Source organism: Lepisosteus oculatus, chromosome 1 (assembly GCF_040954835.1).
Source record: "Lepisosteus oculatus isolate fLepOcu1 chromosome 1, fLepOcu1.hap2, whole genome shotgun sequence".
NCBI classification, from domain to species: Eukaryota; Metazoa; Chordata; class Actinopteri; order Semionotiformes; family Lepisosteidae; genus Lepisosteus; species Lepisosteus oculatus.
The window spans coordinates 33,359,317-33,373,668 of record NC_090696.1 but is presented as its reverse complement, the minus strand read 5'-3'; the positions used below and the strand labels follow the sequence as shown (position 1 = coordinate 33,373,668).

General features: G+C 39.5%; 2 protein-coding genes across 5 annotated transcripts in view; one reads left to right on the top strand and one right to left on the bottom strand.

Annotated features, from left to right (window-relative positions):
• Positions 1–1,468: 1,468 nt before the first annotated feature.
• LOC107077117 (uncharacterized protein MCAP_0864-like) overlaps positions 1,469–14,352 on the bottom strand; it is a 30,646-nt gene continuing 17,762 nt past the window's right edge. Inside the window, exons 14-19 of one of the 4 annotated variants that reach the window (XM_015345080.2) lie at positions 13,188–13,274; positions 12,228–12,350; positions 11,487–11,642; positions 8,697–8,757; positions 8,067–8,093; positions 7,241–7,319 (exon numbers count right to left, since the gene is read on the bottom strand). In XM_015345080.2, coding sequence (XP_015200566.2) covers positions 8,068–8,093; positions 8,697–8,757; positions 11,487–11,642; positions 12,228–12,350; positions 13,188–13,274 — 453 coding nt within the window. In that variant the 3' untranslated portion in view covers positions 7,241–7,319; position 8,067. Of the gene's footprint in view, positions 1,664–7,229; positions 7,320–8,066; positions 8,094–8,696; positions 8,758–11,486; positions 11,643–12,227; positions 12,351–13,187; positions 13,275–14,352 lie in introns of those variants that run through there. The other 3 variants (XM_015345078.2, XM_015345079.2, XM_015345081.2) reach the window with 3 other exon arrangements.
• On the top strand, positions 1,629–9,317 carry exosc3 (exosome component 3). Its single transcript, XM_006629758.3, has 4 exons — positions 1,629–1,901; positions 3,028–3,177; positions 5,155–5,306; positions 7,179–9,317. Exons 1-4 carry the CDS (start codon positions 1,689–1,691, stop codon positions 7,384–7,386), a joined length of 723 nt encoding a protein of 240 aa, XP_006629821.1. The 5' UTR covers positions 1,629–1,688; the 3' UTR covers positions 7,387–9,317.

Here is a 14,352-nt window from a genome sequence, read left to right as displayed (position 1 = left end):
AAACCAAAAGTCGAAAGCGCATGCGTGCACCGTCTGCAGCGTTGAACATTGTCATGAACTCTAAACCCAAAGTTTCAACTGCGCTTCTGTGCGCTGTCATTGCACAATGTATTAGGTTGTTCATACATTCAAAGTATCTTTGGCATATAGTACCTACGAGAACAATTATCGTGTTATGACGAGAAGGTACATTATTAGTACATAGTAAATTATCTCGTAATTACGAGACAACACATGGGATATACCTTTTCCTTGATAACAGGAACGCGCTTTCGTACTGCAGTGCTGTTTTTTGTTTGATACAACAGACGTCGCTGCAGGTCAGGTTTGAATAATCTCAGCCCTCTGGCGCAGATTTCTGAAGTTCTGCGCAGATTTCTGCAGTTCTGCATAGACCTGCTCAGCTCAGCTTTACTCTCTCCTGTGGCTGTATGATGTCAGGCAGCCTGTCCTGGCCGCAGCCAACGAGAAATTGCGGCTGGGAACCAACAGAAAGAGACACTGAGGGTATGAGAGATCTAGCTGTCAGATTCCAAGTGTGCTACACAACTTTTTGGTCCTAACATCAATAACAGCTTGAATCGACTCCAGCAAAAACAAAGAAATAAATAGTTATTCTATGGACGTTGTCATTTATTTTCTAACGCGAACCCGTGTATTCCCATAGAATTCTCACAGGCTTTATTACCAACAGCTATGTCACCCTGCAATTTACAACTCACAACTGGCAACCCACTGAAGCTCAACAGGTTTGAGCCTGGCCAGTAGCTGGTTGGGAGACCTCCTGGGAAAGGTACGGTTACTGCTAGAAGAGCTGTTACTAGTGACACCAGTAGAAGGTGCTCACCCTGAGGTCTGTGAAGGTCCTAACGCCCCCATATAGTGACGGGGGCGCCATACTGTAAGAAATGTGCCGTCCTTGGGATGAGGCGTAAAACCGAGGTCCTGGCTCCCCGTTCTCATTAAAAATCCTAGGGCGTTTCTAGAAAATAGTACAGGTGTTATTTTAACCTGACTAAAGCCCCCCCCGCTTTACCAATCTTTGCTTCCTAATACTCCCCATTTATGAAATAATTGGTGTGTGGTGAGCGTACTGGTGCACTACTGCTGCCGTCGCATCATCCAGGTGGGGCTGCACATTGGTGATGGAGGGGAGTCCCTATTACCTACCTGTATAGGTCTAGTAAAGTACCAAATTAGTGTAATTATCATTATATTTATTATTATTAATATTATTATTATGTATAAGAACAGTTAGTGAGATTCACGGAGTAAGGCAAGTAAGCGTGTGACAACACCAGAATGCGAACAATAGCAATTGTCCCCCGTTTTTTAATTAAAAATTAAAAATGAGTTAACCAACGCATCCGTGGTGTAAAACAGAAATGCTTTACCAGAATGAAAATGAGGAAGAAACCAGAGGACTCCAAATAAACAAGTGGTAAGGCCCTGATATGAATTGTATTTTTTCAAAACTATTCGTTTCACGTGTTCCTTTTTCTTTGACTTGTAGGGAACTTTTCTAATTCCGCAGCACAACAGCTAACTGATGCGTGACGTCACTTAACCAGAGCCGCAGTCGCTGCGCGGAGATCTCAACCGCTTCTTCCGGCAGGGCGCTCTGCGTGCAACACTGTTTCCCCTCCGCCGGAAACGCGTGTTACTGTTGAGATAAAAACACAGAAGCAATGCTGGACAGCTTTAAAGAAAGAGTTGGCGAGGTTTTACTACCTGGCGATGTTTTTTCGTTTGAATCACCAGGTTCCGAAAGTAATATACAAGATAAAGTTATTTGTGGACCCGGGCTGCGCCGTAATGGAGATGAAATCCTTGTTTGCAAAAGTGGCATTTTGCGTCACAAGGAGCCGAATCTGTACTGGATAGATTCCCAGCAAAAACGGGTAAAGAGTGGATATCCATCACAGCAGTTTTTCTGAGCGTAAAATATAATGTTTGGTATAACGTATGAACAACAGAAGTTCACTTGTTTAATTATTTTTAAGTTATTTAAAGAAGTTAATCTATATGAAAATGCTTGCAATCGCCCACGTGGTTGATGTCATTCATGTAGACATTTACACAAGAACAAGAACACATCTCGTTTCTGAGACCAGTATTCACCTGCATATATTGTCAACCTGTTTCTGTCTGCAGTGCGCTTCTTCTGCATAGTCACAAACTACTAATAGCAAAGTTCGATTTACTATTACCTAAAACACGTAGTACATCAGACGGGTCTCTGTTAGGTCTTTTAGATTTGTTTAATCATGCTGATATAATTTAATATTTTACCATATAAGAATGTTATTTGTATATGCTGCTTTAACTAAAGATGATTGCCTGAGGTGTAAAATGCTCTCACAGTACTACTGTGGGCTTTTAACGAGAATGTTTACAGCTGACCTATCTGGTTTAAGATTAAAGATAACCAAATGTGCTAGATGGGGCGAATGGTATTTTTAACCTTTCTTATTTTGAAATATTTCTTCTTGAGTTCAAGACTAGATGTGCTTTGGTTCTTCAGTATCTAGCAGACTGTTACCTCCCCTCCAGGCGGCCTCCTGTCAGCTGATTTCTGGTTTGCTGTGTTTCCACTCTTATTCCACACTCTGGCAAATACGGGGCCCTCTGTTGCTGCACCCCAATACTCCATAACCATCTCAGAATAACCAGGGACTCAGCCACACTGGGTGCTTTTAAATCTATCCTTATTTTCTTCAGTTATTTGGTTGTGATTGAGTTTTTTTCTGATTCTGCCGTGTAATGCTCATTAATTTTACTGTGACACGTGCTTTTTATATTTTACAAGTGCCTTGAGAATATTGCTCTTAAAGGTACTATTTAAAAGGAAAATGACAAATGTTCCCCTGATTTATGAGGGATACAGCTGCATTCAACAGGAGACCAGACATCCATGAGACATCTTCGGACTGATTTGCCCATAAACAGCAGGCTTTGCCCAGGCAAAACAAGTCTGGTGTATTTTACAGATCTGGCATTGTGAGAAATACCTTTTTTATATTTCAGTACGTCCCGGCGAAGGGGGAGTGTGTCATTGGTATTGTGACAGCAAAGTCCGGCGACGTTTTCAAGGTCGACGTTGGCGGAAGTGAACAAGCTTCTCTGTCCTACCTGGCTTTTGAAGGGGCAACGAAACGAAACAGGCCGAATGTTCAGGTACGTGCTCTGTAGTACGAGTACAGGGGCTGTGTGGTAGACTGGACGTTTCTGGGGAGGGGGCAGACTGTGAGGTTACCATATGTAGATGCACTTAGTGATCAAATTGTTCTGTCCGCCGGAGTGCGGGAGTACTACCGCTACCAAGTTAGCTACTGCGTTAAAATGGTTAAAAAGCTACAGTGCACAGGCTTTAAAATCAAAGAAAAAAGACCCAGAGTAATTTGGTTTTAAACTTAAATTACATTTTATGCTAAAAATGTTCCTACAAAAAAATAAATCATACTGACAGGCTTCTCATGGCAGCTAATCTTTATCTGTGTATTACAAAGAAACTGTTTTATGTAGACCATAAAAGCCATGCAGCGTCATATAAATAAATTGCTTGGTTCCGACATTTAACTGGCAGCGTTTGTCTCCTGCAGTACAATGACAGAGACATAACTGCAGAATTTTGTCAGTGCTACTTAAGCAAAGTTGTAGCTCGTTTCTGTGATTAGGCTATAACTCTTCAAACGGGTTTCAGGAAGTTTTTAGTCATTAGTTTTTCTCAAATATAATAGGTTGTCTAGTAATAGGAAACAAAAGTACAATGTTTGAAGCCATTAGAACAAAAATGTGTTGTGGGTGTTCCGAGTCCCAGATGGGAATCTGAGTAGGCGCTGCAGTGTGGGTGAGGTGGGTGCGGGCTCAGAAAGCAGCCGTCACACCATACCTTTTGGGAGCAGCTGGACTACTCCCTACACCACCAGTTCTTCTATCGTGACCAGCTCTTGGGCTGTGTAATTCCAGGTTCTTGTCTACTATAGAAGAAGGAAGAAGGAGTAGAATGTCCATGTCTCGCTGTGTCTTATTTCAACCCTAAAGGCAATTTAAAACCCCCAAATCTGTTTTTGTGGATATGCCATTATATATTACCATCACGAGCTACAGTTATCTTAGGTCACACCTTCTGTAGTAGGGGTTCCCAACTTCATTTCAGCTTTGCTCTATTACATAATTAGACCCCTGACTTCAATCTTTTGGTTTCAATTCCTAAGCACGTTGGAGGTTGCCTTTCAACTGCTGTGTTTCGCAAGTAGCATAAGATCTCCAGCTTCCGAGTCGAAAAAGAGAACTTTCTGTAAAGCACTTTTAAAGGCGCTATGTAAGTTGATTCATTCAGTTGTTTGCAATCTAATGAAGCATCATCCTAGCTGAAGTGAAGATCTCAGTTTGAGTGTAATCCAGCCTGTGCGTGGGACCAAAGATGTTTTCGTTCCGAGTTGTAAAGCTATTCTGGAAATGGAGTAAATTTTATTGAAATAAAAAATGTCAATTGAATATATTCTGTTCATATTAAAGATTTGAGTTGTGGTGCATACAAAAATAAAGCTTGAACAGCAGAACGTTATAATGCTATTGTTCATTTTGAAAGCAGGCATCAACTCGGGGAGAGTTAGATCAAGGGTTCGGTAACAGATGTTTAACTTAGACAATTGAAATGTTTTAGGTATTAATAGAATCTTCCTCAAAATAGGTTTGGTAATACATTTTTTCTGTTTGAGCTAAATGTTCAGTATAAAATAGCTGGAGAAGACTATTAGCTTAATTGCCTTAATTTTACATTTACAGTTCTTACATTATAGAAAAGGATGTTTGCTTTTGGATGCTTTGTGAATCACATTATCTAAATCTGTGTTAGCAATTTTGGATATAGCACTTAACAGTTAAACACCACAGGATATAAGTGGAAGCTGAAGGGAAGTGCATGTGAAAACCAGAACAGGATGTGCTTTTTTACAGGGGGGGTGGTGGGAGTCTGGGACAAGGTACCCAGCCATGTTGTTGAACCTGATATCCTGACGTCTTTCAAGAAATGGCCAGATGAGGTTCCTGGATCATTTATACATACATAAAATAGCCTTGTCTTCTTTGCAAATGTTATGCTTAAAAAAGACATCTAGTAACCATTGTCCTGTTGCAATATCCTGATAGGTTGGAGACCTGGTGTATTCGCAGTTTATAATTGCGAATAAAGACATGGAGCCGGAGCTGGTGTGTATTGACAGCTCTGGACGTGCCAATGGAATGGGAGTGTTTGGGACTGGGGGACTTCTCTTCAAGGTGTCTCTGGGACTTGTGCGGAAGTAAGTTGACGTAACGTCAGAAAAAAAGGCTTGTGCCTCCCTTTGGCTGGAACAAACAAGCACCATCTGATATCAGAAAGTGAAAGACCTCATTCTACCTCATACTGCTGTGAACGCAGCCCGCAACTGAACATAGACATTACAGAACATGCCTCTCACCAAGGTCTTGAAGTTTTGGCTTAAAAATAGCAAAGGCCCTTCATAAACAGAAATATCACTGCTTTGGGTGATATAGCTCATAAAGCTACACATTGCGATCAATATAAAAAGGACATTTATAAAATATAAAATATAAAAGTGTCACTTCAAGATCAATCGCAATTTAGAATTGTCCACCACAGTTGTTTGGAGTCCTAAAAAAGTCTGTTGTTGGTACAACCAAAATAATTTATTGATTTTCATTACATATAAAACACATGTGCCCTAGATCTTAACATATCACAGTTCTACTAATGTGCAGAAGATATGAGTTTTGTAACAACGGTGTGATGCAGTTCAATCTACCACCTTCATGAATCAACAGTTAAAATCATAATATTCCTCTCTCATTCCTATGGTGTTGGTTATACAGCATTGTGGGACCCTCCAAATGTCTGTATAGTTCTTTAGCACATCCTGGTCCTGGACGTTCTCACACCTGCTGGATTTCATTCTGGCTGAGGTTAAATACCTAATTGAACTAGCAGGCTCGATTGGAAGTCTTGTTTTGCTTACAAGTATGGAATTTTATTTTACTTAGGAAATGTACTAGTTAAAATGCAGCCTTTAACATGTTTAAGAGCTGCAAACAGTCAAAATGTTTAAATTGATCCTATCATTAAGTGAGTAGAGGGTTCAGTTGTGGATTGAAACCCAGCAGGTGAGCAGTCCACCTGGGCCTGGATAAGCAGCCCATGTATGAGTAAACTTTATTCCAGTGAATGTCAGTCTTGAGTGTTCCAGACTCTTCTTATTTTCATTTCACCCAAGCTCTTAATGAATAAAATCAGATTGCTTAAATTGTGGAGATTACCGTTTTTATCCCAATCTTTAACCACTGAAGATCTCAGGCTAAGCTTGTGTGCAAGTATTACGTTTTGGTTCTTGCATGTAATTGTTACACCTTCTGTGCATGGACAGTCACAGCATGCTAGTCTTTAATCACCACCATAGCTTTTTTTTTCCCACAGTCATTGACAGCACATTGCAAATAAAACTGGAAAAAAATGAATGGTACATAAGTAGAGCTCGTTTTTGTAGGCCTTGAAGAATCTGAAAAATATTGAGCATTTTTTGTCTTTCAAAGGGTGTCAAAGTAAACATACATCATCCTGTATTAAATAAAGTATTTCGATTCCTTCAATCACTAAATTGTAAGAGTCCTAAATTTGCATGTAATTTCTTCTAAAAGTATTTTAAAGGATTTACTTATTGGTGACATGCATTTGATTACGGGTTTTCTAGCCTTGGTTCTGAATGTTCATGTACACTTTGACCATTCGTGAAAATATGACTTTTCCAGGCTCTTTTACCATTGCCGGACCATTAATTATTATTAATTTTCTGTCTTGACTTGCAGCATGATGCCCTGCATAAATGATATGTGTGTTTGTCTTGTCAACTCCATTTAAACGCTTAGCATGTTATACTTCTCCCTGCTTCAGGGTTGTTGACTTTAGCATGGCAGGTCTCTTGTGTGTATTCAAGGTTACATAACATTATTTGTTTTATAAGGATACTGTTGCGTTTATTGCATTTTTCTATTGTGAGGTGAAACCTCAGATGAGTTCCAGGGAAACAGGTCTGAATGCTAGTGTTAGATGTGATCCCTATTTTTCTTTTTTAACGTTCAAGTCACTTGTGACCGAAAACCCTTTTTCCCCTGCCATGCAGGCTCCTGGTACCGCAGAGTGAAATAGTAAAGGACCTGGAGAAGATTTTCCCCTTCGAAATGGTCGTTGGAATGAACGGGCGGATTTGGGTGAAAGCCCGGAGCACTCAGCAGACTTTAATTGTTGCCAATATCCTGGAGAGCTGCGAAAACATGACAGCACAGCAGAGGAGGACACTCTTTAAGAAGGTGGCACAAAATGCCTCGTAAATCAAGAACCCCGTTACAGCACACCCAAGCTGGTCTTTGTTGGCAGTGCCAGGAAGCGTTTCCACGGTTGCCACCTCCACAGACCTCCCTACAAGAGACCGGTCATTGAGGCAGTACAGCTGGAAGGAGTCTGCTAAACAAACTCAAGCTTTTTGGCTTATTTAACAGCACGGTCTTCACTTTTGTAAATCAAACTTAATGCCGCTTTGTGACGTGGCTTAGTTCCAGGAAGGAGTTTTTTTTTTAGCAGGATGGCAGTTGAGTATAAATCAGTGATTTTTTTTAATTGCATAATTTTGGATTTTGGGAAGGTTACAAGTTTGGTCGCATTTGTCTAGAACTATTTATCATTGTAAGGTTTTTTTTATGGGGGTTTACAAAACACTTTTAAAATGTAACCTAATAAGGTGTATTCTTGGACTTTCAATTAGAATTTTGATGTTGTTAATTTTGATATTTACTTTTTAATAAAAGCCAGTAATTGGCTCTCCCAACTGGGACAGTTCTTACAATATATGTGAAAGACAGAATAAATCACATCGCTGTAAAAATGCATAAATGCATTCACTGACATGCTTAGAACATGTGTTTCACAATAATATCTAGCTCCTGATGCACCACCTATTAAACAATTTGAAGCAGAATTTAAGCGATATCCTAATTTCATCATTTTACTTCACCTTAACCGAAGTGGAATAATCCTGATCCTGAAAGGAAAATGCAATTAAAACAGGCACTGATTAGTGAGCAGTCCAATCTACAACAATATGTAGATACAAAAACAATAACACCTTTGTCCTTGAGTACAAAAATAAGACTTATCATTTAAGTGCAGTTATCTAAAATGAGCTGTTTCTGTGATAACAATGACCTTGGAGTGTTTTTTAACTGTTGTTACTGACTTTGGGTACCCTAATAATCTGGATTCAAAATTCAGAAACAATCCAAATGCACAATAACTCTGACGTTTCGAAATTTAAAAAAGCTTTTCTCTTAGAATTCAGACAATACAGTCATGCAGCACCTTTATTTCATCTCACATTTGAATTAATCCTCGTATGTATGTTACTGCTGTCAGTCTTGACATCAGACCTCATTTCATTTATGTTCCCAATCAGTTCTTTTACAGTTTCTTTCTGCTGGTAATGATCATTTTCTTAAATTTACCTTTAAAATGCCACATAAATGTTTTTATGAAAAGGGTGGATCTTAAAACTGTGACTTGTGCGATATGCCAGTTCTCACTTGTACTGTATAGTATATACGTGTTTGCTGCGTGTCATGGTTGAATGTTTTCATATGGCAGTTACCTTGTAGAAGGTCCTCATGCTCTTTCTGGAGTAATGTTGTCTGAAGGGACAGGGCTGTTAACTGAGTGAAGACAATACATAAAACCCATGTTAACCAGACAGTCCGATAAAAAGTGAACCTGAATTAGTAGTTTGTTCAAAGCTTGATTAGCTCTGTTCACGTTCAAGAGGGATTACAGATACCAGCTGTTTGGAATATTTACAGAAAGAGTATGTGACAATTTCTGAACAACTGGAAATTGGATTCTATGTTCTGTGATAGGGCTAAAAATATTCTCATACCATGTATGTCCATTCTGCATTACTCTAGATGCCTGTGTCCTTAAGGCAACATTTATGGTAATGTATCAAGTTGTTCTCGTGTGTTCTCTCTTTCAGAGCAGAATGCAATAAGGTACTGTACATGTGCATTTCTGCTGTGCTATCTGGAGGTGTAATATACTTTTTTTCAAACTTCACTGAACTGTGCTATGCCTCTACATCCTGAAAGATGTGTTCTGAACACTTAGGAGACACAGAAGGAGATGGCCTGTGTAAGGCCTTGCTGGCTCCTGACCAACCTCTAAAACCAGTCCTCACCTTGTGACTTTGGGTTCAAATACAGGCCAGTTCGCATGTGAACTCAGTGTCGGTTTTCATTTTTAGCTACTTCCCTAGCAGATATTTGTACACATCACTAAAAAGGGAACTCCAAATTGATTGAGTGTTTCTTCAGAGACATATTTTGGAGTGTTGGAGGAACTAACACACTTAGTTTGTCAACTAAGGATGACAGACTAAGACACATGGATAGTCAACCTCTGACTTATGTTTTCATCTAACTGATGTCCACAGACACCTGGGTTCCAAGAGGAAATGTCAGCGGGTGCTCAGTAAAATTCAGAATTATGTCTCATGTATTCCAGTTATTAAATGCTCTCAATCACAGCTTTTAAGGCAATCTTACTCTTTTAAATGCACTGTGGGAGTTAACTACATGGGGGAGTCCCTGAAAGGCTACTGGTCCTGCACCAACAACTTCAAATGTCCAGTGTTACAGCCAACAGCATTCGACCTCTGATATTTCCTGTCTTTTTCCTGTATTGATGCTGATCATGACTCACAGCCACAAAAGGAGCTGATTGAAATGTCCAATACAAAAATGTGCAAATCAAATTTGCATTGGTTTCCCTATCAGAGCTCTGAATTTGCACAAGACGTACCTATGAGTGAGCTCTTCCATTTTGAAAGCCGTAAAAAGCAGATAAATGTGGAGAATGATCTGATTAGCACTAACAAGAAAGACCACATACTGTTGAGTACAGCAGGTTACACCAGCCCCACCCCTCCCAGAGTGGAGTTTTACTAGACTTCATTTTTTTTATTGTCCATCATTAAACTGCTCTGCAATTTATAGCCTGTGCTTGAAAAGTTGCATCACAGAAGTGTGTTAAAATATGTGTAAATATAAAAGTGTGGCTTCTTTCATTGAGTGTTGTTTGCTTAGTCAGAGTGAAATCATTTAGGGTTCTGGGGATTAAAATGTTTAGGAGCCCCTGACATAAGTAGCACCCATCAGAAATTCTTATTTGAGGTATTGAAAGATATAAATCAAAGCAGAGTTTGATAATAAAACAAATATCTTCGAACATCCTTCAGCATGTACAGTTTTGAGGTCTACAATGTGAGGTCCGTTGCAGATTCTTTCTTTGCGGAATCAGGCCTTCAAGACCATCAACAATCCTGGAACTTCGGATGGCCAGAACTGCAATCTTCCTATTTAACAGAAATTCCTCTGTAGAAGATTTAGGGTTATTACCCTTCTGGAATGCAAGGTCACATATGAAAGTGCACACCTTCTTGATGTTATGCAGCCTTCAGTGGTCCTTCTGTAAGGTAAAGCTGCCCATGTGCCGTCTCAGAACTTCGTCTATGAACAACACTGTCTCGGGATCTTGTAATATAAGATAAGCCTGAAAAGGCTTTATTATTTTTAGAAATATTTAAGGCTCTGATACTGAGACACACAGACATGCTTTTGTGAAGTTCACAGATATCTAACACAATGTAAGCTTCCCAGCACAGCCTGACAGAAGACTTGGCATTGTGGATATGGCAAGTCTCTAAGTGATGTCACCACAAACCAGCAGGCACCCAGCATGCCTCAGGAGTTGCCATGGCACCAAAGGCCTTGGCTGACGCATCCTAACCCTGCTCTAGTGGCACTTAGCTAATTGCTCTATCTCAGGGAATCCTACACACAGTCAGCTAGAGAGATTACCCAGGTAATCTAGTAACATCTAGGCAACAGAGCATTTTTACTCCTTAGACCAAGAAGCAAGGGTAGTCTTCTTGAATTTACCTAATGTCTACTGGATTTCCCTAGTTGAACCTGACCCATAACACCATACTTTGTATAGGAGGTTTTTACAGGCTACATGCACCTTGTGTGGCTACCAGAATTCTAGTTTCTAAACTATTTGAAAACAATATTTTTGGCATATCTGCTGTATGATGTAACAGTAAACAGATTTACAGTATTAATTTCCTTTTAGGAAGAGCCATATTCAAGTAACGTCAGATTTGTATTTGCTTAGAAGAAAACAACAGTAAAGTCATATCAAACGAGGACTATTTTAACATTTCCTGTAGGAATCTGAATCCTTTTATTTTGTTCTAAAAAAGTCTGAGTTGGGAAAAAAAACATGGGAAAGGATTCTATGTGAACATGGCTCATGGAGTCTTTATAATTTGTTATCAAAGATATGAATACAGAAATAGTGACTAATCTTAAAAATGAAGACTGCCTACCGACTTGTTCTTTGAGTGAATGGCCTCTTTTAGAGTTGCAACCTCCTCTCTCAGTGCAACAAGTTGTTCTCGCAGGGCACTTTCCTGGATCTTCCTGTTCTCCCCTCTCAGGGAGGTCAGACGTGTTTCGTTGGTCTTAATAATATCTATGCAGTTCTGAAATTAAGTCGATTGATAACACATGCTAAACAACTGCAACATCCTTCCCTGCATTGATCTTCCATCTGTTCAGTTTCCTCCTTCCTTTTTGCATTCTTTCTCCCCAACAGCAAATCATGCATTTCAACCTGGTGTTCAAATAGCCTGACCTGTCTGTCCGAGTGGTTAATGTTGTTACTATGGAACCTGTCTGTGACTTCATGTGTTTGATACATGCGAACACCAAGGTGCTACCAAATTTACAGCAGCAGTAAAAGTTTAACAAATTCTGTTATTAAAGTTTTTTTTACACATTTACCAGTTTCACACAAAAGTGGCCTAAGCAATAATATATAAAATAGCCATCACTAGAATAGTTTCATGTTAAAATATCGCTGATGTATTCAAACAAAGGGACTGAGCATGCCTACTAAAACCCGGAAAAATTCACAAACATTTCTACATTGCTAAATACTTGCACACATGCTGCCATATAGGTTCTGTTTTAAATTTTCATATTAAACTCTCCAGATGAATATATTCTATTTAGGTTGAGTGGTAATGAGGAGCAGAAGTGTGAAGTCTCCACCAGATAAATCTAACCTTCAGAAGTCTTGTTCGGTTCACCCATTTTACAGCATCCATGTCTTCTGGCTTGTCCGAGTCTTCAGAGAGTACCTGACAGGCCTTCCTGAGGTGTTGCAGTTCAATTACTAGGGCAGTAATCTACTCAGAAAAATATAAAACACATATCGTCTTTGAAGATGTACTGGACATATTAATAGAAATATCAATATAGGAAATTAAGTGATTTTTCTATCAGAGTCAAAAACCAACGGAGCAATACACTATAATGCTGTATACCCTCCTCAGGGCTAGTTTCAGATCCAAACCTGATTGAGGCTGGACAGAATAAGGCAGAGAAAACAATGTGCTTCCTTGAAGCGAGTTTGTTGGAATTCTATGCAAGCTTATTAACGCCACAGAGAAAAAAATATATGTTGTGTGTTTAAACAAGAGTGTAGTGTTTAAGTGAGAAAGTTATTGCGTTTATACATGAAGGATAGCATAGTTTCGAAAGCTGTGTCATTTCTACTTTGCACAGAACTGGCAAAAACAACACAGGTTGAATCCAGGAATGCTCACTGACATGATGTTGTACTTCATGTATACAAAAAACATGCTCCTGTAGATTATTTTTATTTCTATAAAGAGGAGTGCAATGATAGTCTTCTGTTGTTTAATTCAATGCTACTTTGCATGGGACAATATTACAGAATATGTAATACAAGATATTAATATAGTAAGCAATACTGTTCACAAATTAACTATTGCTTTTAAACGCAATGCTATCTAGTACAAATGCAATAATTTTCTTGTTTAAACACAATAATATCTTGTATAAATGCAATACGTTTCTTAAATGCAACAAAACATTCTCTGTGGCGCTAATAAGCTTCTGTACCTTTCTTGTGTTCTTATGTTATGACTTGTTTTACTAATTCCTCTGTCCTTTTTATATATAATTTTATGATCTGGCAGGTGTGCCTCTCCTGCAATTACCTGTTTGATAATCAGTTGTTCATCTTCTGTCTGGAAGCAGTGGTCATCCAGAAAAATATTAGTTTCATTCGCCCATTTTTCACAATCCTGAAAACAACCAAAAACATGCCATTGTGAAATCAAAGTATAAGCCAAGAAAGGAAAAAAAATATTCTACACATACAGGTAACTGTGATACGCCTTTGAATCACCAAAGGAAACAAAATGAAAAATAAAATATTTAATTTGGTTTATTTTGATACCAGTTGCACAAGCAGTTGAATTCAAGCCCAGTGAGATTTTGCTAATAGCATTTTTAACACTCACAGAACAGAGAAAGACATGAAATATCAAGGATCTGGAGGTTATTGAAGTGACTGCAGCTCTTAAAACTAAAATTTCTACACAGATTTCTATACAGTTTCTATGCGATGGGAAATGTGTTTGTTTTCCTGCAGTGGGTCCATGGAACACTGTCCAATTGCTGTATTTGCTGATTTTTTGGGATTATAGAGGAGTCTTGCTTGGGGACACCATTCATGCTGCCTTGAGTCCTAATATACAGTACAACGTGTTCTAGGCCTGTTTACTGTCCAGTGGCTGGTATTGCTGCCTCACAGTGCTGGAGCCCTGGGTTCAGTTCTGGACCTGGGGTGCTATCTGCATGGAGATCTCCCCATATTTGCGTGTGTTTCCTCTGGATGCTCCAGTTCCCACCCACACACCAAAGACATACTGGTAGGTACGTCTGGGAAAACTAGCCTGGTGTGAGTATGTGCATGTCTGTGTGTTCCCTCCGATTGACTGGTGTACAGACCAGGGTGTACCCTGCCTTGTGCCCACTGCTTGCCAGGATAGGCTCTGGCTCCCCTGCAACCCAGGATGAAGTGATTAGAAAATGGAGGGATGGGTAAGGGATGTATTGTGTTAAGGACTACACAATGGCGGTTTCAGCTGCATGGAGTTTGCTTTCTTCTCCGTGTGGGTTTCTATCCAGTGCTCCGGTTCCCTCCCACATTTGAAAACATGCACAGGGCTCACTGACAACAGCCCTCCATGTGCGGGTGTGAGTGAATACATGTGTGTCCCATCTATCCCATCTATGTTTTATAGAGGACTATGGGATGCCTAGGCCGAAATGGTGCTAAATACAAAAAATTGTATTGTTGTACTGTTGTACAGAAAT

Coding starts and splice junctions, on each gene's coding strand:
- exosc3 (XM_006629758.3), top strand. CDS start 1,689: ATGCTGGACAGCTTTAAAGAAAGAGTTGGCGAGGTTTTACTACCTGGC. Junction 3,178..5,154: donor GAAACAGGCCGAATGTTCAG/GTACGTGCTCTG, acceptor ATATCCTGATAG/GTTGGAGACCTGGTGTATTC. Junction 5,307..7,178: donor TCTCTGGGACTTGTGCGGAA/GTAAGTTGACGT, acceptor CCTGCCATGCAG/GCTCCTGGTACCGCAGAGTG.